Here is a 26243-nt window from a genome sequence, read left to right as displayed (position 1 = left end):
TGTCCGCTTGACAGGCTGCGATCAGTTCTTATTATACATCTGAATAGTCCCACCCTCCATGGTCCCACCCTTTTGCCTTTTACACATATGGTGCCACCTTCTTATCATAACTTGCATGTGTCCCACGCGCTGCAGCAGTTAAAATTCTGTCTGTGCCCCGGATGGGAGACCGTTGGGGAGACCGTAAGGACAACACGCCGGGGAAGGTGGGAGAGGCTTTGTTTACTTTTCTGTTATTTTCTCAACGTAAACAAAACGTAAACTGGTTTTAGCCTGAAGTTCAGCGTGGTAGAGTGTAACCTGAGTTACCGTTACGTTACGTATGCTACGTTATGTCTATTTACGGCCAAATTCATAACCAGTGCAGCGTCTTATGAGGCGTTTTGTATGTAAATAACATTCAATAAAGTTTTGTTTAAAAAAAAAAAAAATCTCATGAGGCACGTAGTTACATAGCGTAGTTACCGTTAGCTGTGCGCAGCCCGGTGTGCTAGCAGGCCGTTGGTATGTAATGTAACGTTAGCATGCTCTACTACTGCTGCTACTTTAATTAGCTGGGTATATATCGAGCGGCTCGTGTCGCTCTGTGTTTTGGGACCTAAAGTTTTTACCGACATTTTTTAACGTCACAGATCAGCCGGTTCCTAGCTAATCCTGGCTGCAAAGCATGGTGTGTGTGTGGGGGGGCGGAGGCATGTGTAGTCTCTTGTGCATAAATTAAGCCTGCAAGCAGTATTTAAAAAAACAAAATAATGTAAATTTAATCTAAACTCGCCCCCATATTCTTCTGTCAAGTACTGCGCATTCAATTGAGAATTGTTTATTTTATTTCGCAACTTTATTGGCAAATTCTCACAAACTTGTGACACAAACAATCGTAGAACAGTTCGGGCATCAGACTATATATATATATATATATATATAAAAAAGCAGTCATTATCCTTACAAGGAACATTGCAATCTTACATAATGATGACATAACATAGCTGCACTTTAAGAAGAAAGAGAGTACTTAAATACACAATAAGAAAAAAAAGAGGTAAACAATAAAACAAATAAAAATATATACATATATAAATGTAAAAATCTGAATCAAAAAGTGGGCTATGTAATAACCTTTGTGTTGTCCTCTCATGTCAAAATTGAAAAGTAACACTTTTGACACGTTTTCTTATAAACAGTTTTTTTCATGTTTTGTAGCATTTTTCGACGTTTTTGGGGCTTCCCCCCCACTACCCAGCATACACAAACACCAACTAATTACCTCATTTTCACACTCCTTTTGTTTTTAAATTTGTAATCAATACACCACGTTTAGCCTATTGGAAATTATATATAATTGTGGAGTTAAAAAAAAAAATAGCAGAAAGTATTAGGGCTGCTGTGTGTTGGCAAGAATCTGGCGATACGATACGTATCACGATACATGGGTCACGATTCAATATATTTCGATACTGTGTGTAAGGTGATATATTTTTATAGTATAATTTTTGAAAAACTAATATTTAAAAAAAAGACTTGATGTGCATAAAAGTCAAAGAAGTTTACTTTAGGTAAACAATTCAGTACACAGAAAATCAAACTGCCAGTTTGGGATTGTGGTGTAGTTAGGTTCTTAGTGAGCTAATGTTTCTATGCTAAAGTAGGCCAAAGTTCAGCCATAGCTACGTTGTTAGCTGCTAGCAAAAAGTTAGGCACTGTTAGGCACTGTTAGGCACTGTTAGGCAAGGACACTAGTGGTGTGTCACAGCATAGCCATCCAGCAGTAGGGGGTTGATACACAACACAAACATGAACTAGTAGGCCAAAGTTCAGCCATAGCTACGTTGTTAGCTGCTAGCAAAAAGTCAGGCACTGTTAGGCACTCTTAGGCAAGGACAGTAGTGGTGTGTCTCAGCATAGCCATCCAGAAGTAGGAGGTTGATACACAACACAAACATGAACTACTGTCTTACATGAATATTTTTGCACGTAAACTAAAAAAAATAAATCTATCGAATCAATATAGTATTGCTAAATAAAATATTGCAATACTCAAGTGTATAGATTTTTTTTTTTCTTACACCCCTAGAAAGTATAAATTTTTTTTATGGTGTTTGTAGTTAATGTGGCTGATTGGGCCTCTTCCCAGGACTGTGTGGGTGTGGTTAGACTGAGTAATTGACATCTTCCTGAGTCTCCTGTTAGTGCTGTTGCACCTGTTAGGGCGGAACACATGACAGTTGTATAATTATTGCTAGGAAGAATTTGTGACTTTATAATAAGTTCCCATCGAAGCTCCGGCCCACCTCCAACCTGAGCAGAGTCTAATCAGCCAGAATATCTGAAAACACCTGTGTGGGATTCCAGAGGCCTTAAAGCATGGTTTGGGTATTTGAAATTTGGATTCATGAATATGATATTTAAATTATTTAACCCTCCTGTTGTCCTCGGGTCAAATTTGACCCATTTCCAGAAAGTTTATATACCAAATTTGAAAAAAAGTGACGAAAGATTCTGATAAAGCTCCAAAAACGTGGGAAAAAAAACCCACAAAAATGTCAAAAGGTGCATTAAAAAACGAAAAACGTTGAGAAAAGTGACAAAAACTTTGAAAAAATTGACAAAAACATTGGTGGAAAAGCAACAAAAGTGATTGGAAAAAGACGACCAAAACGTTAAAAAAAAATTAAAAAAAAGCCCTGAAGATAATACATGCTGTCAGTAGTAGGGCTGTCCTCGACTAAAGAAATTCTTAGTCGACTAACACTTATACAATTTTGTCGACTAATCGATTAGTTGATTTAATTGACAGAGCTGTGAGCTTTGAGAGGTGGTTAAGACTAGAAAAGCACAATATAAATGTAGTTAATTAACCATCTGTAAAACTGAGTTTCTCCACAATTAATCCTGCAAAATCACCACTTTAAATCTGGTGTTTACCATAAATGTGCTCATAAGTTTCTTGGAAATGAGTAATTAAGCATGAATAAGCATAAAAAATGACTAATCGACTAAAGAAATCTTAGTCGACTAAGACCAACACGACCGATTAGTCGACTAATCGGCTAAGAGGTGGCAGCCCTAGTCAGTAGTTTCTTTGAAGTCGTTACCAAATATACGAAAAACTTTTAAATAAGGCTGTGTGTATCGCTCAACAGAGTGAGACAGATTTGTTTTTGTGTATTCTTCCTCTCTTTTTCTCAGCATACGTTAATCTGCCATCATGGTGAACCAGGTTCAGCGCGTGGACGGTAGTTGGCAGTCATGCAAGAGCGACTCCAGCGGCGCCAGCAACAACAACAGCGGCGGCGAGAGCTCCAAGGAGAGCTCTCGGTGTTCCACGCCGGTGCTGGACGTGGACCGGTCCGACCGGCTGCGGGACAAGATGCGGAGAAGGATGGAGTCCGGGGACCGCTGGTTCTCGCTGGAGTTCTTTCCCCCGCGCACCGCCAGCGGAGCTGTGAACCTCATCTCGAGGCACGTAGAATCAAACTGGATCTGAATGGAATATTGCACAGTCCCTCCAGAAAAAACGCGATTATGCGATCGCATAATTCAACGCTTAATCAGCCAAAGTCTGCATATTTATGCCGCATAAATTGCCGATTTCCGCGTGAAATATGCGGGGCTTGCATGATTTCATAATCCCCGCATTTTCGTTGCAAAAAAAATCACATAATATATCTTAGCAGAAAGTTGAAAAATGTTGCATTTACTTCACACAAGAGCAGCCTTTTCCCCCTGTTGCCATGTGAACGTTACGAAGTGATGTAATTACGCAACGTGTAACGGGGAATCACTGTTTTTTTCTCTTTTTTATCAAACTGCAGTTTTTTGCAAATTCCCGCAATTTCATTGCATAAAATTGCATAAATATCATAAAGCATATTCCAAAACGTGCCGCATAATCAAGGATTTTTTTCCCGCAACAATCACAAAAAAAAACACTGTTTTCGTTAACACTAGCCGTGTTTCCATCAGCGTATGTTTACGCGCATTTTGAAGTATCGCGTTAGAAAATGTTTTTACGCTCGCTTGAGGTGTTTTTTTTTTGTTTGTTTTTTTATCCTTTTTCGAAAAAGCGTTAAAGCAACGCTAGGTAACTTTTCCCGCTTCGGTCCCCCTACAGGTTGGAAGCGGAATTGTCCGTTACATTACATTGTGCAAGTTTGCCAGATCGGGTGGCGGATCTGTAGTTCGAATGAACTGGACAATGTAATGTAACGGACAATCCCACTTCCAGCCTGTAGGGGGACCGAAGCGGGAAATGTTCCCTAGTGTTGCTTTAATGCGCAAAACGGGAGATGGAAACAGCTTTGCCGAATAAGTTGTGACGTAGCGAACATGTAAGGGCTCTGACACACCAACCTTCATTTTGGCCGACTTGACATGCTGGGTCGGAGGGCGGGCAGTCGGACTCAATGACCAATCTGATTGGTGGAGCGCTAACACGGAAATGACGAGCCGGATGAGCGGGACTTATCCTCTCAAAATCTGACGATCTGAAAAGCAGACCGATTCAGCTACTGCACGGCCTATTTCTCGCTTAAAAAGTTTTCAGGAACACGTTTCGGTGAACTATCTTAGTACAATATGAGATCGTATTCTGAATGAGCCGACATTATGCCCGGTCGAAAAATCCAGGAGCAGCCAGACCCACGTGACCCGTTCGTCCACCACCTGCTGTTACGGAGACGGATTACGTCTCGCGCACATGCTGAACGTACTCTTAAGTCGGCGTCTCTTCGGTGTGTTCTGAGGCACTTTTTGGACATCGGGGAGCCGACTGATCAGTCCCACGGCCTTTTCTGCCAAAGGTCGGCCGTCGGGTTGGTGTGTCAGGGGCTTTAGTCACATGACTCTAGTCGTGGTATCCATCGGATGGGGGAAGGATCAGGATACGGGTCCCCTCCAGCGCACCGTACACTTGTGGCAAAAGGTGCGTGGTGGAGTTGCGGTGCGCTGTAGCCTGTGTCTCAGCCACGTCGGGTAAATTGACGAATTGGTTCAACAGCTTGAATCGTCTGGCCCTGCACACCGCGTATACACAGAGGTGAACGGTTGTCTCGCTGACACCAAATGTCTCTGCCACAACCCTGGATTCTGCACAGGTGGCCAACTTGTCCAATGTTACCTCTCTCCGTTTAGCCAAAGAATTTAGCTTCTGAACTCTTTGACAATTTGAACCCTCCTACAACCGCAAAGGCTGCAGCTGATTGGACAAACGCGTCACATGGGGCTGGCTGCTCCCGGATTTCAAAACCGACCATAATGGCGGCTCGTTCGCATCTCGTATTTTACGAAAACAGTTCACAAAACGTTTTTCTGAAAACATTTTAAGGGAGAGATAGACCGTGCAGTTGCTGAATCTGTCCTAACTTCAGATCGACAAAAGGTCAGTTTAAAAGATTTCGTCAGCTTTTGAGAGCCGACGAGCCGAACTGCCCGCTCCTCGTTTGCAAAAAAGTTGGCTGAATTCAACTTTATGCAAACGAGGAGCGGGCTACTCAATGCCCCGCTTCTCCAAAGTCCCCGCGATGCAACCACAATGCATTGCAAGGCTGCTCTCATAGAAATGAATGGAAAGCGGGGAAATGACACTGACAATGGACACACACACACACACCTTTTTAGATTTGAAAACAAGGTGACTGAAAGTACAAAGATAGTCTCAGAGCATTATAACTAACCATGGAATAATTGTCTATAAGCAACAGCTGGACTCATTCTTCTAAGTGATTGATTTTTGCTGCAGATTTGACCGTATGGGCACCGGAGGGCCCCTGTTTATCGACATCACCTGGCACCCAGCGGGGGACCCGGGCTCGGACAAGGAAACCTCGTCTCTGATGATTGCCAGCACAGCGGTGAACTACTGCGGGCTGGAGAGCATCCTCCACCTGACCTGCTGCAACCAGACCAAAGAGAAGATCAGCGGCCACCTGGCCAAAGCAAAGCACCTGGGCCTCAAAAACATCATGGCACTGAGGGGAGGTAGGACCGATCTGGTCACATTCTAAACTACATGAGAGGTTGTAGAGCTGCAAAGATAAATCGATTAATTGCCACCTAGTCTACAGTACAGGCCAAAAGTTTGGACACACCTTCTCATTCAATGTGTTTCTTTATTTTCATGACTATTTACATTGTAGATTCTCACTGAAGGCATCAAAACTATGAATGAACACATATGGAATTATGTACTTAACAAAAAAGTGTGAAATAACTGAAAACATGTCTTATATTTTAGATTCTTCAAAGTAGCCACCCTTTGCTTTTTTTGATAACTCTGCAAACCCTTGGTGTTCTCTCAATGAGCTTCATGAGGTAGTCACCTGAAATGGTTTTACCTTCACAGGTGTGCTTTGTCAGGGTTAATTAGTGGAAGTGTTTCCCTTATTAATAAAAAAGCAAAGGGTGGCTACTTTGAAGAATCTAAAATTTAAGACAAGTTATTTCACACTTTTTTGTTAAGTACATAATTCCATATTTCATTTTATTTATATAGCACTAGTAAACACAGAAGTTGACCACTGTGCTTCACATAAGAGTCAGATAAGAAAATGGAATAAAACATCCTTCAGACAACAAAAAGACATAGATAAAAAATAACTAGTAACATTAACGTTAGCTGTAGATAGACAATTAATCTAATGCTAATTTAGCCAAAGTAGCACATCCCGGTCTGTCTGCCTCACTCCCACCGGCGCAGAGAGACTCAGTCGGGATGACAGCTGACAACAACGGCTAGTTACCGTTAGCCCCAAGTCAGCTATCAGCCAGCTACTTTCATCACAGCAACCCCTGGCCAGAACTTATCTCCAGTGCCTGGTGATTACGACGCTAACGTCAGTTTAATTAAACGTCGGGAAACAGACTATATCAGACCCAGCTCAGAGTCACAACAGTGGAAACCTCCATAGCGGTAGCTATAGCTACATCTCCGTAGCGCTACCGGTGTAGCTATGTGCCGAATTTCTCCCCCCTTCGCATTTAGCTGTCTTTACGGTTAACTAAATTAACCCGACAAAAGGTGGGTTAAGCACCAAAACGAAAAGTTACGATTTTCTGAAAAGTGAAGGGGAGATAATTCGGGGCAGCTGGGAGATGTTCTGCTGCTGCACAACAGGCATTGAACGTCCTGGGTCGCCGTCGCGGAGATTTCCCCGACAATCTCCCCCCCCTCACACCCGTCTCTCAGCCTCGTTTAGTAGCTAGCTAGCGTTACAACAAACCCCGTCCTCCCCGGTGTTGAAACCATCCAAAAGGTGATATTGATATGTGAAATATTTTGTGTTTTAGCTGCTGGCTACTGTTAGCTTGCTGGCTCACTAGCTAACTGGTCAGCTACAAATAAAAATCTAATCAAGAAAAATGTAATTAGGTTGGGGAAACTGCAGCTATTTTATTACAATAACATGAATAAACGTAACGTGAATAAACTTGAATGGGTAAACTCGTCCGTGAACTGATGCATTCTAACCGGCAGCGAAGGTGTTTAACACTAAAAACTCCCATAATTCCTCGCAACTTCCCAACGTCATCAAAAGTCCAGTTTTACCGTCCATTGTTTTGGTTGAGAGACCCCTAGTGGCAGAAAGTTACATATTGTTTAACTCTGCTAATGATAAAAACTTGATTTCACCACTGTGTTTATGGGTTTATCTAGCTTTAAAGTGGAATCCAAAACCACTCCCAGACTCCTGACCGTAGGTTTAATGTCACAGTACAGGTCTGCAGTATTAAAAGTATTTTTTCCATCTCCTAGAACAGGGTCAAACACAATAGCTTCGGTTTTACTCTCATTTAAATGTAAAAAATTCAAGGACATCCAGGATTTTACGTCGTTTAAACACGCGGATAGGGTTTCAAGGCCCTTTGTGTCAGTGCGCTTAAAAGGTTGTGGTTCATTCATAGTTTTGATGCCTTCGGTGAGAATCTACAATGTAAATAGTCATGAAAATAAAAGGAAACGCATTGAATGAGAAGGTGTGTCCAAACTTTTGGCCTGTACTGTATATCGATGACGTTTCATTTCCCGGATTGCTGCGTTACCGCGAGAAATTCCGTCGGATGTCCCTCTTTTCTGTCCCCTTCCTCTTTCTCTGTGTTGGCGTTCTAACCTCCGGCTGATTTGTGAGGACTATGGTTAAATCCAGACAGCTAGCTAGACTATCTGTCCAATCTGAGTTTTCTGTTCCACGACTAAAACTACTTTTGAATGTACATATGTTCCACCAAAACAAGTTCCTTCCAGAGGTTATTTAGCAGAGGCCCCGTGGCTCCGTCCGGAGCTTAGCTCCGCCCCCAAGACTTAGCGCCGCCCTGTGATTTGGTTTTTAAAAAAAAGTCAAAAACCAGATCATGTTTTTCTCCCATCCAGGAATGCTGTGTGGACTAGCCAGACCCTCCTTCGCAGCGCTGTGGAGGAAGGTCTGGCAATGCGAGACTAATTGTCTGTTAAATGAATCGCCAAATATTTTGATAATCAGTTTGAGTCATGTTTTTATGAGGAAAAGGTAAAACTTCTCTGATGTCAGCTTGTTAAATGTGATGGTTTTCTAGTCTATTCTCTCCTCTGTGACAGGAAACTGAATATCTTTGTGTTGTGGACTAAACAAGACCTTTTGAAGACGTCATCTTGGGCTTTAGGAAACACATTGTTTTGACATTTCCTATTAAAAGTAAGACGACAAAGTCCTCAACATGTCTTGTTTTGTCCACAACTTAAAGATATTCAGTTTACTGTCACAGAGGAGAGACGAAACTAGAAAATATTCAGGTAGAACAGGTAGGAGCCGTTCAGCTCGCCGAGCGCTGGAGACAAGAAATTTCCCCTGAAGACATCAACAACAAACACCTTTTTAGTTGTTTGACGACTTCACCATTCTACACTAATGCAAAACAACATTTTTAGGGCTGGGACTGAAGATTATTTTCACTGTCGATTAATCCGCCGATTATTTTCTGGATGAATGGATTAGTTTTGTCTCTAACATGTTAGAAAATGTGTTTCCCAAAGCCCGAGACTACGTCCTCAAATGTCTTGTTTTGTCCACACACACACATCTAACAAGCTGCAATCAAAGAATTTGACTTATGTATATACTATATTAGGGCTGGGCGATACAGAGAAAATCAAATATCACAAAATGTTATTTACACAATGAGATTTTTGAAAAATAATCTCCAGAAATGATTTAATGACTTACTGGGTAAAGACAAATAATAGACAGTCCGGTAAGTTCAGAATCACTTTACTGTAATACAGCCTTTAAAACCAGGAAAAGACAACACTTACCGATTATCGATATTACGATATCCAAAATCTAAGACAATATCTAGTCTCATATCACGATATCAATATAATATAGCGATATATTGCCCAGCCCTATACTATATATGCTGATTAGTAAGTCTCAAATAATGTGCTGTTTCCACGTTGGAGTGGGAAATTAGAGCATAGCTCTGGAGACGATCATAGTAACGTACTGTATGTCGGCCAGCTATAAGGTGTGATGTTGTAATATCTCCACAGACCCAGTGGGAGCCGACTGGGAGGAAGAGGAGGGAGGCTTCAACTACGCCACCGACCTCGTTAAACACATCCGATCAGAGTTTGATGACTACTTTGACATCTGCGTTGCCGGTATGTTTTTAGCCTCCAGCCTCCAGATTGTCTATTTCTGTGTGTGTGTGTTTGACTTTTTTTGACCTGCTGTAACAAGGGAATTTCCCCAGTGTGGGATCAATGAAGTCTATCTTCTCTTATCTTATCTCTCGCCTGGAGAAATATTTCTATAGTATAGATGTGTCTCAGTAGGAAAGTTGTATCCCCAGTATAATGCATAGGGTTGCAAAGGGGCGGAAAGTTTCCGGGAAATTTCCGGAAACCTTCCACGGAAAGTTAAACTGGGGAATTTTGGAAACATTCCAATTTGGAAACTTTCATGAGAATTATTGGAAATAATGGGAGTTTGGATGGGATGTAGTCCTTGTGCTCAAATGCAGCACTGTCTTCAATCTGCTGCTGAATGTTGGATTTTAGAAATGATCTGTGCAGTGGGTATGGCCTCAATAGCCCTGCAGTAGGCTAATGGTGCGTTCTTTTTGTCTTGTAATCGCGACTAGTAGCTCGAGTGTGACGTCACATCCGTGTCGGAAAACGAATAACCGCGGGGTTGTTGCGTTCTTTTTGTCACACGATACTACGAGTCGGAGAAAAGATGGATTTTTGTAACATTTTTAGTAAGATTTAGGATTTTATTCACCCAGTTATTGACATATTACACAAATATATTTCACAGTTTGATATATGAAAATTAGGTTTTGATTAACGTTAACGTTAGGCTACTGCTCTGCTTTCTGCTCAAGACTCGGCTTAAAGCCGCTGTTGTCATATAGCAACCGAGCGTCTCTAGCCAATTTCAGCTGCACAAGCTACAAAATAACTAATCAGGCGATATTTAACTCCTAATAAGACTGTAGAGACATGTCTATAGGTAGCAGTATACAGCACTATGTTTAACTCCTAATAAGACTGTAGAGACATGTCTATAGGTAGTAGTATACAGCACTATGTTTAACTCCTAATAAGACTGTAGAGACATGTCTATAGGTAGCAGTATACAGCACTATTTTTAACTCCTAATAAGACTGTAGAGACATGTCTATAGGTAGCAGTATACAGCACTATGTGTACCACTTCTTCATTTGGTTACAACAATGACAAAAGTGCTTAAAATTGAAGAAAACCACAATGTTTACTACGTGTGATGCACGACGTAGCCATCTTTGAAAGTGAACTCGGGGTCCTCTGAGTTCAGACGACTTGACAAGTTGTATATACGACCTCGGTGGCGTTCTTTTTGCAACTTCCGGTTCGTAACTCCGGAAAACAACTCGTAAATCGACTTCGGTGGACAAAAAGAACGCACCATAAGTAGTAGCCCAAACCATTGACCTTTTTAGCTTAACATATGAAGGTAGCTAGCATGCTGCCTTTTAATTTACTATGGTTATATGCGTGGTAAGCTAACCATCAGCTAGATGTAAGAACGAGTGGGCTATACAATTAACACACACAGGTTAATAGCAATGGGTTATCTATTACCCTCTCACCCCCAAAAAAAAGAAAAAATCCCATATTTTAAAAACTAAATGTTGGCAAGTATGTAGTAGCCTATGCTGATTACTGTGTGCGTGGACATTCAACTGAAGTTGCATTAAATTAGGTTGTTTTAACCAAGATTATGCTGCAAGATGGGTTTTTTTCAACTACATTTAAGTTCCCTTTTATAGACTAACAGTATTATAAGAAGCAATATTAAAAATATTCAGTTAATTCCCGTTAATTCCTGTTTATTCTCGTTAATTCCCATGGACAATTCCCGGATTTTTGCAACCCTAATAATGCATAGACTTGGGAACACACAGTTAGTTAGCACAAGCTTTGATTACCTTTTATAAGTTCAGGAATCTGAGTGTGTACTAGACGCGGGACACACAGAAAGTTAGCTCAAGCTTTGAGTACCATATAAGTCCAGGAATGTACCCCGCATACGTTGTCTGCGGTCAGGGATACTTCAGATCTGTTTTGTGTACCCACACGTGTGTTTTAACTTAAATGCTGGACTTCAGTAAACTTTGCTTAATTGGACTTTGTGTTCTGGTAAACTTAAGTCCGAAGTTAGGTGGGAATTAATAAATTGGAGTGAGATTTGACAGGCCTCAGGGCCTTATTTTAAGTAATGTTACATCCCGGTACCAAACACACAGACATCGTAGCTCCAGAGACGCCACTTGGAGACTCAGAAGTGTGGAGTCTTTCTGATGACGTATTTTCACAGTCTGATACTTTGATAACAGTTTTACGACAAACTGAGACTTTCTTCACTTGGCTCAATTAAAACAGGATCAAAAAAGAATTCTCTCCCCGTTCACTACTGTACATATCGTCTCCGAAATATTGTTGGTCCACCAAAAGGGGAGGGACTTCACCTCTCTCTCTCTCTATTTGAAGTATCGGTCAGTGATTTTAAATATGTTTGTATGTGCAGGCTACCCTACAGGCCACCCCGAGGCAGAGAGCTACGAGGAGGATCTCCGACACCTGAAAGAGAAGGTAGACGCTGGAGCCGACTTCATCATCACCCAGCTGTTCTTCAGGGCGGACACGTTCCTCAAGTTCCTGGACGACTGCAGGGCGATTGGTATCACGTGTCCCATCCTACCGGGAATCTTCCCCATTCAGGTAACTCACGGCTGCCTCCAGAAACAAGTTAAGTTAACAGTGCGCCAGCAGTGTTGTTGTCATTACTCTGTATTGTAATTCCTCATGAGAGGCTACACACACAAACTACACATGCTAAAAGCTAACTGGAGATTTGAAAATATTACTACGTCTGAGTTTCCAACGGAGCCGTAAAAAAACAAACAAACTTGCATTTAAAAAAACCCAACTTCATACATTAAGGGCCCTATTTTAACGGTCTAAGTGCATGGCGTGAAGCACCTGGCGCAGGTACGTTTCGGGCGTGAACAAATTCACTTTTGGACTTTTTAGCGGTGGACAAAAGGGTCCGGGCGCATGGTTAAAAAGGGCTGTACTTAGTGTCTTCATTAATTCATAGGTGTGTTTTGGGCTTAACATGCAATAAACCGATCGGAGATCATCTCCCATTCCCTTTAAAAGCCAGGCGCGTTTGTACCTTGGAGCATTGCTGTTATCAGAGAGAGGGAGAGAGAGAGAACTAGAGCTGCGCACACAGACTTGGAGAGACGCTGTGCTCGCATGAACTCGGGAGAGGAACTGCAAAGAAGTATCGATCTCATCACGACAGTATCAAGCCGATACCAATACTCCTTTTTGGAATCACTACTACCGATATTTAGATCGATACGCCCAGCCCTGATAGCGAGGGGTTAAGAGAAGAGACAACATGCTGCTACATCACCTCAGTAGAAAACATCCGGTGTGCTCGTCCATTCAACGGGGCGAACCCGACACAAGGTAGGCTGTCTAAGGGCTGTGTAAAAGTTTTACACAGCCAGCCTACAGCGTGCTATTCTGCTAATAGCCATGTTTTACCAACAAGCTAAAACGAAAGCTTCCGGTTTGTTTTCTTTTTTGTAATTCAAGTTTTTTTTTTTTTTTATTATTGCTTTTTCCTTTTGGTGCATGACAGGTCAGCGTATCCCATACAGAGACATTTCCCGTTACAATACAAACCAAGTCTTAACCATTGGAATGCTTAGCAGTGTTGTTCATAATACAGGTTTATCAGTCTGTGTGATGTATGTCCAGAAACTTTTTTTTTTTTTTTTTTTTAGCATTATATTAGCATATGCTCATATGAAGCTGTTTGTATCATGGTGTTGGCCCATTCTTTTAATGCCGGGATTTTAGGTGTTTTCCGGTTCATTTTCTAACTGTTCATTAGTTTGCTACTAATCTTGAAATTTCTGTAAACTTAGCTGCTGCCGGAGACAAACCAGCCCCTCCTCCCCCTGGAGCATGGCTACTTAATATCCCTGTGAATGTTGACGCCACCGGACCATGCCGGTTATGTCTGCATTCTTTATCCCCCCCCCGCCCCCACACACACACACACACACACACAGCAGTGTAGTTGAATGGACCTGCTGTAAGCTTAGTACAGTCACACTTTACCTGGGCTTAGTGAACAGCTCTTATGCATATCCAGTGCAAAGAGGCAAGAAGGAGAAGGGCGTGAAAAGTATTTACTTTTGGGCCACCGAAAATGTACTTTAGCCAACAGAATAAGGGGCTTGGTGGCCCATGCGGCCCGTGCTTAAAAATATTAGCATCTATCCCTGTTTATTGTATGCAATTTTAGGCAATAAAAAAGGTTGCTCTTTTGAAAAAAGTAAACCTCTCTTTTGTATATTTGCTATTGCTGTTTACTGTGAAGCAAAGTATTTCTTATCCGATTAATCGGCTGAATACTCGATTACTAAAATAATCGATAGCTGCAGTACTGTTTTCTTTTATTTCACTTGCCTCATTGAATATTTTCCATGTGTACTCATTTGTGCATAAGGTGTCTGTACATACAGAAGAAAGTTTGCTTAGTGTTAAGTGGTTATAATGGCATCAGTGAATGCTTGTTTCTTTGAACTGCTTTAATTTATCATTTTATTTCATCTCTTAATTTCATTCTGAAGGTGGAATAAATGCAAGATCTTTCCAAAGTCAGTGAGTCTCAATCTAGTCTGTTGACTTTCCATATCTGCATTGTTCTATTGGCCAAGAGAATGTAGTTTTATATAAATCTCAAACTCTGTTTAATGGTTAGTAAACGCGTTGCCGTATAAACCTGCAACTCAATGCCGTGTTGGTTTAAAAAAATATTTTAAAAGGTATTAGAAATGGTATTAAAAGGTATTAAATTTACCTCCCAGGATTTCTGTATATACCCGGATTATGATGGCGGATTGTCTAAGCAGGAAGGAGAGATTTCCAGGAGAAGAAACTGATCTGCTCGTGTGTGAAGTGAAAGCGCACGAGCAGATCATAAATGGAACGAGCACTATGCTCTCAAAACTCCACGAGGTGAAGCAGGCGTTAAAATAAATATGAAATGCTGCGTTATTGACTTTAGATTAGGGGTGGGAATCCCCAGAGGCCTTACAATACGATATCACGATATTTATGCCACGATACGATATTATTGCGATTTTAAACATATTGCAATATCCTGCGATATATATTGCAATTTACTACCTTTTTTCCAACTTTAAATCTTTCCCAATTTCAGATGATGTGCCCAAAAGAAAACTTTTTCTACGTCTGTTTTATCTAGAAAGATAAATTTCTCACTTCAATTGTATTGCTGCAAAATGGGATTGTCAAGCAGACAAACTAACCAAGACATATATAATAAAAGATCCATACTTGTCTTTGTATCGATACAGTATTGCGATACTATGCTGAATCGATTTTTCCCACACCCCTACTTTAGATCAGAGGCCTGTAGTACGAAGCAAGATCAACATGTCCTGGATTTCTTTCGGTTACCCGGCTTCACCTAACCTAAGAACCGCGGTCCTGCATAACCCGTGTCACAACGGTGGTTATCAACTAGTTCAATCAAACCAGGGTTTCCCAATCTAGCAACGTGCGCGTTCACATAAAAGAGGCGGTGAGTTGGGAAAATATCTGGAAATGAGAGGAAGACTTGAACAAATGCACCAAATGTATATGCCAAGGTTTCTCTCAGAGAAAGGGAGATAACCATGTGTACGCACTCCTAAGAGCATGTACCCATAGTGTCTCAACAAACCTCAAAATAACTCCTCCTTTATAATTTTTGTCCTCCCACAATCCAGACTATCTATTTCAGTGGAACAGTTTACTTCAAACTACACCTTTTATGGCCGATGCTCCTAATAGATTCACACATTCCAATCTATTCCTGTGGGTGAAGGTTGTCCCCGCACTAACCTTCTTGGGTAGTACCCTACATACAAGATATGAAATGCATTTGAAAACCTGAATGCTGAAATATCCAACCTATCGGGCGGTGTTTGCACAGCACGACCAATCGCGAACATCTACCAGAGCTGCATATTTTATATGAGAAGAGCAAATTATAATTCTACGTAAATATAAAGGACACAGACACTGTTTTACAGGCAAAATGCAATACAGTCGCTGCTTCCTAAAACAGGAGGACAGCTGGCAAAAAAAATAAATAGCTGACGCTGTTATGCGTAATCACAACGCTTAACAATTTCACTTCCCCATCAGTCAGGACCAAGATCTGACCATAATTACACTTGTGCTTTCCTTAAACTGCCATTACTTTAGCCTTTCATTTCAGTTGCAACCCTGGCAGTGGGAAGCGATCGTGAGAGAAAATAAAAAATATAAAAACATAATTTAAACCGATGTGCCCATTGGTGACACACGGCTCAACAAGCCGACAAATAGCCGATATGCAATTCCCTCCACTGAAAATGTATATTTTTCAAAAAGATACCCATCAGGGAATGTTAATGGGGTTGTGGGTCTCTAAATGTTTTAACTATGAGTCTCTCTCTCTCTCTCTCTCTCTCTTTCTCTCTCTCGCTGCGCAACAAGCTCTACCGGATCTTGTAAGAACGGTGACTGCGTAATCAATCGCGTATTGATTGGTCAGTAAAGGTGCTTTTACACCCGTTGATCACTAATCTCCAACTTAACCTGCCCCCGAGCAGGCTAGGTGTTTAGCATAAGTTACCATGGTGATTTAACCCAATAACAGGTGATCCGACGTCATGATACGCAAAACCCTGGGTTGAACCTGAAGTTACCTCGTTAACGCCAAATCTTGCTTCATAGTCCAGGCCTCAGGTTTTTGTTGGTCAATGGCACAATCCCTTTCTGCTGCCTCAAGATAGCAATACGCCCAGAATGCACCTGAACACACCTCCCTGTAAGACCAGCACGCCCAGAATGCACCTGAACACACCTCCCTGTAAGACCAGCACGCCCAGAATGCACCTGAACACACCTCCCTGTAAGACCAGCACGCCCAGAATGCACCTGAACACACCTCCCTGTAAGACCAGCACGCCCAGAATGCACCTGAACACACCTCCCTGTAAGACCAGCACGCCCAGAATGCACCTGAACACACCTCCCTGTAAGACCAGCACGCCCAGAATGCACCTGAACACACCTCCCTGTAAGACCAGCACGCCCAGAATGCACATGAACACACCTCCCTGTAAGACCAGCACACCCAGAATGCACCTGAACACACCTCCCTGTAAGACCAGCATGCCCAGAATGCACCTGAACGCACCTCCCTGTAAAACCAGCACGCCCAGAATGCACCTGAACGCACCTCCCTGTAAAACTAGCACGCCCAGAATGCACCTGAACACACCTCCCTGTAAGACCAGCACGCCCAGAATGCACCTGAACACACCTCCCTGTAAGACCAGCACGCCCAGAAGGCACCTGAACGCACCTCACTGTAAGACCAGCACACCCAGAATGCACCTGAACACACCTTCATGTAAGACCAGCACGCCCAGAATGCACCTGAACACACCTCCATGTAAGACCAGCACGCCCTGAATGCACCTGAACACACCTCCCTGTAACACCAGCTCGCCCAGAATGCACCTGAACGCATCTCCCTGTAACACCAGCTCGCCCAGAATGTACCTGAACACACCTCCCTGTAAGACCAGCTCTCCCTGGAAGACCAGCTCGCCCAGAATGCACCTGAACGCACCTCCCTGTAAGACCAGCACACCCATGTGCCACAGATGGGACCAGGTGCATTTTTCTATTTAAACAACGTAGGCGCTGGATGGAAATTGACGACCACTGCGTCGGTGTTAAATTGGCAAAGACACTTGCGTCGGGCTTTGCGCTGTGCTGCGCTGGGTACAAGATAGGGCCCTTAAAAATAATTCCCAGTGGTTAGGCCACCAGGCTTACAATACACCGGGGGAAATGCTGGTTTCAAACAGACCATCCACTGGGATAAAGCTGGACTTTAACGTGTTCCTCTCCAGGGTTACCAGTCTCTGCGTCAGCTCGTCAAGCTGTCGAAGCTCGAGGTACCGGAGGAGATCACCAGAGTCATCGAGCCCATCAAAGACAACGACGCTGCCATCCGTAACTACGGCATCAAACAGGCGGTGGAGATGTGCCGCGTGCTGCTGGACAGCGGCAAGGTACCGGGGCTCCACTTCTACACCCTGAACCGAGAGGTGGCCACCATGGAGGTGCTCCGCCAGCTGGGCCTGTGGATAGAGGACCCCAGGTCAGTCGCTCCGCTTGCTTTACAACAGGGGTCTTCAACGTTTTTTAAACTAAGGACCCCTTAACTGAAAGAGAGACGGAGCAGGGACCCCCTACTACATATATTGTATAAAATGAAGTTGCATATTAAGTTGGGCCTACAACAACGTGTAGGGCAGCCTAAAACCTTTTATACATAAATCTTTTGACTAGAATACTAAGCTATTAAAGTAGACTAATAATTGTTGGCATGATTTTATAAATCACGTTTTTTATGTTAAGCAAAAGTCAAAAGTAGTCGTGGCGTTTTAGGAAATTTGCAATGAGCTGAAAAAAGATTAAAAAGCAAAACAAATTACTGCGTCCTCATTTCCTGTCAAATCTAACCTGATACGAGCCACCATACAAGACCTTTTAGAAAAGTTGTTGTTAGTTGTCATGTTGACAACACGCGTCACTGGTGCCGTAAACTGTGACGCAACTCGCTGGGAGGAGAGCGTCCCGACCATGGATGTGTTATGGGAGACGTTCTCCAGGGCTGGGGGGGGAGCAAGTGTGGGGGGAACCCAGCCCGCTGTTTGGCTCATTCTCTGTAACCAATGTGGCATGAAGCACAGCAAGCCAGCCGGTGGACAACTTGTAAGTTGGCTAATGTTAGCTTGCTAACTCCGCCATAACCCCATGCCGCGTTATTATGGATCCCACGGAACTTCTAGGCAAGTCCCACCCTACGAAGCAGCCCGATTGGTTGGGGCATTGACCTCGAGTGGTTAAGGTTAGGAAAGCCGACTGGTCAGGGGATAGGACCTGAACGGATCGTGTTAGGTTGCGTAAGCATGAACGCCTGGTCGATTAGTAGCGTGTGAATGCTACTGAAGGGCGGGTCTTGCCTAGAAGTTGCGTGGGTTCCATAATAACGCCCCCGCGCCACATCATTAACAGAAAACTAGCCAGACAAAGCTGTCACCCATCCTGTTAAAACAATGTTCTCTGTGTTGATGAAGCATTAAGTAATGTTATTTAAATTTGACGAATTTAGCAGATGGCTCTCTGCCTCGTAACGTTACTACGCCACTGCTCATATGTCCCTGACTGCAAAACCTCACCTCCATGACTTTCTAGAAGTTGGTTTATACGCTAGTTTATACGTCACCATGATAATGGCACACATAAAAATAGCTTCCGCTCTGACCATTCTGCTACGTTGATTTGAATGGGAATGGCCTTTCTATTGGTTTTATTTCTGTTTACAAGACATTCATTGCACGATTCATCCTTAATACTCAAGTAGCGTTAAGTGCAGTTATGGCATTTGGATAAATGTCTGTTTGTCCGTGTTTTAATTGTCCTGAAACATCAGTGGTTCAAACAGATAGTGTCCCGGGGTGAGATGGATGTTTTCACCAGTGTTGGGGATTCGTGAAAACGGGTATATCAAAGACCTGGGCACATCTTTTGTTTAGTGGAACAGCCCACTGCTCTTTGTTTGCCTTGTTGCCATTCAAGATGCTCCAGAGTTTCAGAGCTTGTTTTTCTATTTATCGTTTGCCAGGCGTCCTCTTCCCTGGGCAGTGAGCGCCCATCCCAAACGGAAGGTAGAAGACGTTCGACCCATCTTCTGGGCGTCCCGGCCCAAGAGCTACATCTACCGAACCCAGGACTGGGACGAGTTCCCCAACGGCCGATGGTACGATTGCACGTGACAAAACTTAAATGTCCATTTCCTTATTAATCGCCAACTATTTTTATAATCTATTAATCGGTTTGAGTCTAGCTTCTTAATTAACCCTTGTGTTGTCCTTCGGGTCCCAGTGACCCGAAGGACAACAAGGGTTTTGTACTTCCGTTTACTTTGTTGAGAATTGCTCTCTAAACCCTGTTTTTTGTAAAGTAAGTAACTAAAGTTTATTTCTAGAGCACATATAAACACAGTTTAAGCTGACCAAAATGCTGTACAAACAAGCACTAAGGTGCTGTATTAACCCTTGGTTTATCCACAAAACAAGGGTTAAATCTGAATATGTTCTAGTTTCTTCTCTCCTCTGGGACAATAAACTGAATATCTTTGAGTTGTGGACGAAACATGACATTTAAGGACGTCATCTTGGGCTTTTTGGAAAACACTGATCATCATTTTTCAACCTTTTTCTGACCTTTTTATAGAAGAAACGACTAACCGTGAAAATAATCCGCGGATTAATCGACCAAGAAAGAAAAAAATCGTTAGATGCATTCCTAAAAATGTTGTTTTGCGTTAGTGTAGAATCGTAAAGCCTACTGTGAAACAACTAAAAAAAAGTGTCCTGTTGTTGATGTCTTCAGGGGAAACTCCTCGTCTCCAGCATTCGGCGAGCTGAACGACTACTATCTGTTCTACCTGAAGAGCAAGTCGTCTAAAGACGCTCTGCTGAAGATGTGGGGCGATGAGCTGATGAGTGAAGAGAGCGTCTACGAGGTCTTCACCTGCTACATCACAGCCCAACCAAACCGCAGCGGACACAAGGTACAAGAGACGGAGCGCTGAATGCTTCTGATATGTTGACGACTGATAGTAACGTCTAATTCAATTCTCTTTATAGTATCAAATCATAACAAGAGTTACCTCAGGACACTTTAAAGATAGAGTAGCTCTAGACCACACTCTATAATTTACAAAGACCCAACAATTCCAGTAATTCCCCCCCCAAGAGCAAGCATTTAGTGTGGCATACAGTGGCGAGGAAAAACTCCCTTTTAGGGAGAGTCCTTGAGTGGTGAGTAAAACGTCCTTTTAGGGAGAAACCTCGGACAGACCCAGGCGTAGCAGGGCACTGCATGGCATAGCAGGGTGTAGCAGGGCGCCAGACAGACAGACAGACGCCATAAAGTTAAGTTAGGCCCTCTCTCTATCTGTCTCCCTCCCTGTCTGTCTCCTTGTCTCTGTCTCCCTCCCTGTCTGTCAAATATGTCGAGAACTGTTCTTTCAATCTACTTCACACTTGGTTTCCTGGGTACCCAATGAACTTGGGTTTGGAATTTTTGGAGCAGTTTGGACAGCGTTGGATACTGGATATTGGATATTAAAGCTTTAGTGCGTAGCTTTTTGATATTAATGAACATCCGTTACATTCAAGCCATCGCCAAATGAGTTAATACAAAGCTAATTATAATAACTGTTAGAAAACAGTCCGATCACGATTGTTTTGCGGTTCATATCCTATCATCTACTTGCTCTCCATTCACTTTGATAACGTGAGAGTAGAAAGATAAGAGAGAGGCCTCCGAGGAGAGGAGGAGAGGAGGATCGGTTCAAGGTTGTTTTACGCAGATAAACCTTCAGGAAGAAAAACGTGTTAGTATTTATGATGCAAATTAAAACTGATGAGAGAGGCCTTGTTCAGAGTTTGTACAGAATGAAATGTTACCTTCACAACATTGATCCAGGCATGATTTTATAATGTTAGCCAGCTAATAATCTGTTCATTTTCATCCAACTAACTCGGTGAATACACCAACTCTTCCACATCAGACAAGCGTAAACGTTTTTTAAACGATATTTCGGGACTTTTTTCTATCGAAATTTTCACTCTCTTACTCTGCAAAATAGTCTCGGGAAGGAATTTTTTCTGGTGGAACATTTGCACCCCGCAAAAGAAAACTCCACATCCAATATTAAATGAAGTTAACTGTTTACACAATACAGTAACGTGAGCTATTTAAATGAGCTGATACATGGTTAAACCTCATTCGCTCTTACCAGTGTATCTCCGTGTGTACTTGGTCCACAGCAATCCCACCAATCGGTCCCAAAACCTCCCAGTTAGAGAGGAAACGCCCTATTCATATTCTTTGTAGACCTTCCTCAAAGCGCTGCGGAGGAGGGTCTGGCTAGTCCACACAGCATTCTGGGATCGGAGAAAAAATGTTTGCTCTGATTTATTGGCATTTCTCTAAACCAATCGCAATCGTCTTGGGAGACTATTGTGATTGGTTTAAATTAAATAAATGCCATGGTGCCTCTGCTAAACAGCCTCTGGAAGGAACTTGTTTTGGTGGAACATGTGTACGTTCAAAGGTTGTTTTAGTCGTGCAACAGAAAACTCAGATTGGACAGATAGTCTAACTAGCTGTCTGGATTTACCCTGCAGAGATCTGAGGAGCAGTTAACCATAGTCCTCACAAATCCACCCGAGGTTAGAACGCCAACACAAAGGAAGAGAGAGGACATCCAGACAAAAAGAGGGACATCTGGCTAAAATTTAAAGTTTGATTTAGACAATGTAGAAGAAAACTTTGCCGCTCTGTGCTCCCTGTTCAGGGAACTCGCTTAGTTTTATCTAACATTAGAAGAAGCAATGCTCCCTCTCTCCCCGATTGCTCCCTTCATTCTCTAGATAGCTTGACCACTTTGATACTGTAGCAGCAGCTGTGGTTATAGTAACAAAAGACGCTCTCGGGTGCTTTTTGGAAGCAAAACCCGTCTTTTTTTTTTTAAAATTATTATTATACAATACTACAAAATTGCCCTAGTCAACTTTTTCTTGTAAAATCGTGGCCTAAGGTTTCTTCCTCTGCTAGGTGATGTGTTTGCCGTGGAACGATGAGCCTTTGGCCCCGGAGACCAACCTGCTGAAGGACGAGCTGGAGAAGGTGAACCGACGAGGAGTCCTCACCATCAACTCCCAGCCCAACATCAACGGAAAACCCTCCACAGATCCCATAGCCGGCTGGGGGCCTGCAGGAGGCTACGTCTTCCAAAAGGTAGGAAGACTTTCGGGTCTAGTGCCTTTTGGATTAAAGGCTGCCACTAACGATTATTTTCATTGTCGATTTAATCTGTGGATTATTTTCTGGATGAATGGATTAGTTGTTCGGTCTCTAAATTGTCAAAGAAATGGGGAAAAATGTGGATCAGTGTTTCCCAAAAAGCCCAAGATGACATCCTCAAAATGTCTGGTTTTGTCCACAACTCAAAAGATATTCTGTTTACTGTCACAGAGGAGAGACGAAACTGGAACATATTCACATTTAAGAAGCCGGAATTGGAGAAGTTTTGACAACTAACGGATTAATCGAATCATTGCAGCTCTATAACAGAGCATAGCAGCACTTTCTACAGTGAGAAATTACCAATAAAGGCTTCTAACCAATAACTACACGTGTTCAAGCAGGAATGTGATCAGAAAAATGGCGAGAAAATAGTCTCCCATTGCCAGACCTTCCTCCACAGCACTGCGGAGGAAGGTCTGGCTAGTCCACACAGTATTCCAGCTTGGTAGGAAAAACGTGCTCTAGTTTATTGGCATTTCTTTACATCAATCCCGATTGTCTTGGGCAGCACTAAGCCACGGTGCCTCTGCAAAATAGCCTCAGGAAGGAGCTTGTGTTGGTGGACAAATCAGCCGGCGGTTAGAACGCCAACACAAAGGAAGAGGAAGGAGACGGACATCCTTTGCAATCCCAGAAGTGGAACATTGTGGATTTAGATTAGCAAGAAAATAACATCTGCACCCAAGCCTACAGATTTCCTGGCAATTTTAATTTAATATTTGACAACTAATCGATTAACCTTTGCAGCTCTGTTTTGCATGGATTGCTGAGGGAATTGGGGTGATTTTTGTCCACTGCTTTAAACCGTTTTGTTTTTCCTCCGCCAGGCCTATCTGGAGTTCTTCACCTCCAGTGAAAATGTGAACGCTCTCCTCAAAGTACTGAAGAAGTATGAGCCCCGTGTCAACTACCACATTGTTAACGTGCACGTAAGTTCGGCCAAAAAAAGCACATCTTTCATCGTGTCATTCCATGTCTGTGTGCGAGAACGTATTATTCATGCTGGATATTTGGCGTGCAGGGCCGTAACCTGACCAACGCCCCGGACATGCAGCCTAACGCTGTGACGTGGGGGATCTTTCCTGGCAGGGAGATCGTTCAGCCGACCGTAGTGGACCCAGACAGCTTCATGTATTGGAAGGTAAGACCGAGCAGGTCCTGCTAATGTTCAGGGCTTTAGGGATGTGCAGTCTGGGGCTGGTTGCTTGTTTTTGGCGTTAACAAATTCTCCTTTTTCGAAAATCCACATCAGCAGGAATTGGATCCACCGCACACTGCGAACGCCACTTATTCGTGTTGTGCACTGTTAAAGCTGGTTGGACTGTTACTTCCGTTTATTTTCTTACAAGCTTTCAAAAGGCCTTTTATTTATTTATTTTTTATTATTATTTTTTTAACGGAGTACGGAGCAGTGCTCACTCCACATAAACGCTAGCCTGGATGCCGGCCGAACTTAGCCCCGCCCACAACATTTGAGGAAGTTTGGTCTGGGCTTCATCCGTTGTGGAGCAACTATGCTCCAACCAGAGCTGTTTGGACCAATCAGATTGTCCGAGGGCGGGAAACACACCCCATTATCACAGCCCAATGGAGCAGTATTCAATTAAATTTTATTTATAGTATCAAATCACAACCAGAGTTACCTCAAGACACTTTACAGATAGAGTAGGCAGCATCAGACTCATATTCTGACTAGAATCGGAGTATGATGACGTCAGGCTACATAAACGCTACATTACATCGCTTCCAGCAAACTTTCACAGAGAACAATGAGGGCGATACATTGAGAACACTCTGTTAAAACAGATATGTGATGACCAATCTCTTTTAACAGTCTTCTCTGGTCCAGCTCCGCTAAACACAGAATCCCTCACTACCGAGCCTGTTTGTAACCTTCACAAAAGTGCTTGTTTTGCCGCTGACAGACTCAGATTAGAAGTGTTTGTCAGAAGTGTCTGACAAACATTATGGAAAGGATTTCTCAGGAGGTCGACCTTTCTGTGAAAGAGTAAGATCCTTTTTTTTTAAACATAAAAACATCCGCGAAATTGCGTTCGCTAAACCCACCAGACTCCATGTAAATAAACAGGCATTTTAACATCGTAAAATACACTTCATTCAAAGTCGACAGAAAAAGAATAAATCTATGAAAAGCCGTTTTGGGTCGTCTATCCACTTTTCCAGCCATCACAACTCTAGTTTTGGTTGAAATAAACACATAGTTTACCGATTTACATGTGAAAATATGCTGGCTCTTTACACGCTAAAAGTATTGTTTTTTTAAATGGAGTCTGGTGGGTTTAGCACTAGCGACTTCAGAGCTGTTTCTGGTTAAACAGAAAGGTCTCAAAGAGGTTTTAAAGGTCCATCTCTGAAGGGATCCTTTAGATGATGATGTCAGACACTTAGAATATTAATCTGAGTCTGTCAGCGGCACTTTTGTGAAGGTGCCACTCATGCTGGACAATTGCCCTATTAACTTACATTGTAGCATGTTTCTCTGCTGCCGGCTGCAGCCATCTCACTAAATACTGGACCAATGTCAAAGATTGTTGTTCCCATCAGTCACTGAGACACAAAAACATCGGAAAATAGGGTTGAAAAAAAGTGTATTTACCTTTTTTTTCTTTTTTTTTTTTTTTTTTTTTTAAGGTTAGTTCAAATTACTAAACAAGAAATGAATGCAATGCTGTCAAGAAACACATTGTGTTCGACGCCTGCAGGTTTAAGGACTAGCCCGTCTCTAATTGTTGTCTCGCGCTTCCCCTCAGGACGAGGCCTTCGCCCTGTGGATCGAGCAGTGGGCGAAGCTCTACGAAGACGAGTCTCCTTCACGGATGATCATCAAGTACATCCACGACAACTACTTCCTGGTCAACCTAGTGGACAACGACTTCCCTCTGGAGAGCTGTCTGTGGCAGGTCATCGACGATATGTTCGAGTTGCTCGACGCAGCTCCAGAGCCACTCGACGCAGTTTCAGAGCCACTCAATGCAGCTCCAGAGCCACTCGACGCAGTTTCAGAGCCACTCAACGACGGAGCAGCCTCCAAATAAAATCTACTTTTTTAGGGACAGAAAGAAACACTACAGAACGGTTGATATTTTATGCATTGCCAAAAAACAAAACGCTGCTACTTACAAAACAGATCATAGCAAAGATTAAGGATTGTACATCACAGTATTTTTTTAAAAAGTTTTTATGAATGTTTTTTAACATTTTAAGTGAATGGAAAATGAAAACGTACGGTCTCACCAGAACTAAATAGGAAACGTTAAATATTTTTTACCTCCATGATCAGTAGCTTCATCCTTTTGTAGCACTCCCCCCTCGCTGATAAAACTACACTTTTATTATATTTTCTTTAAAGATTCCTCGAGGACAAATCTCACTGAAAAATGAGTCGTAAAATGAACTGTGAAAATTAAATATACTCTAAAGTCTGTTCACATTTGGTGTCTTTTTTTTTATTTGACTAGGGCGCTTTTGTAGTAAAAAAAAGAAGAAGAAGCTGGGAGCATTTTATTCCAAAAAGCAGACAAGAGCGTCTTTTGTGGCTATAACAACAGCTACTGCTACAGTATCCTAGAGCGCTATGTGGAGGGGTGCTAACGTTAGATTAAACAAAGTGGTGGAGCAAGCTAGAGAAATAACGGAGAGAGAGAGAGAGAGAGGGGTGCTAATGCTA

General features: G+C 42.6%; 1 protein-coding gene across 2 annotated transcripts; it reads left to right on the top strand.

Moving 5' to 3' along the window:
- mthfr (methylenetetrahydrofolate reductase (NAD(P)H)) lies at positions 1-26243 on the top strand. 2 transcript variants are annotated; one of them, XM_028582839.1, is made up of 12 exons: positions 1-206; positions 3187-3459; positions 5738-5976; positions 9521-9631; positions 12042-12235; positions 17518-17768; positions 19299-19433; positions 20069-20249; positions 22304-22486; positions 23383-23484; positions 23577-23696; positions 25327-26243. In XM_028582839.1, the coding sequence occupies exons 2-12, from the start codon at positions 3206-3208 to the stop codon at positions 25609-25611; spliced, it is 2055 nt and encodes a 684-aa protein (XP_028438640.1). In that variant the 5' UTR covers positions 1-206; positions 3187-3205; the 3' UTR covers positions 25612-26243. The 2 variants fall into 2 exon arrangements, with proteins under 2 accessions (XP_028438640.1, XP_028438641.1); XM_028582840.1 differs by lacking the exon at positions 1-206 and adding an exon at positions 442-504.

Source organism: Perca flavescens, chromosome 7 (genome assembly GCF_004354835.1).
Source record: "Perca flavescens isolate YP-PL-M2 chromosome 7, PFLA_1.0, whole genome shotgun sequence".
In the NCBI taxonomy this organism is placed as follows: domain Eukaryota; kingdom Metazoa; phylum Chordata; class Actinopteri; order Perciformes; family Percidae; genus Perca; species Perca flavescens.
This window is presented reverse-complemented; position numbering and strand designations above follow the sequence as displayed.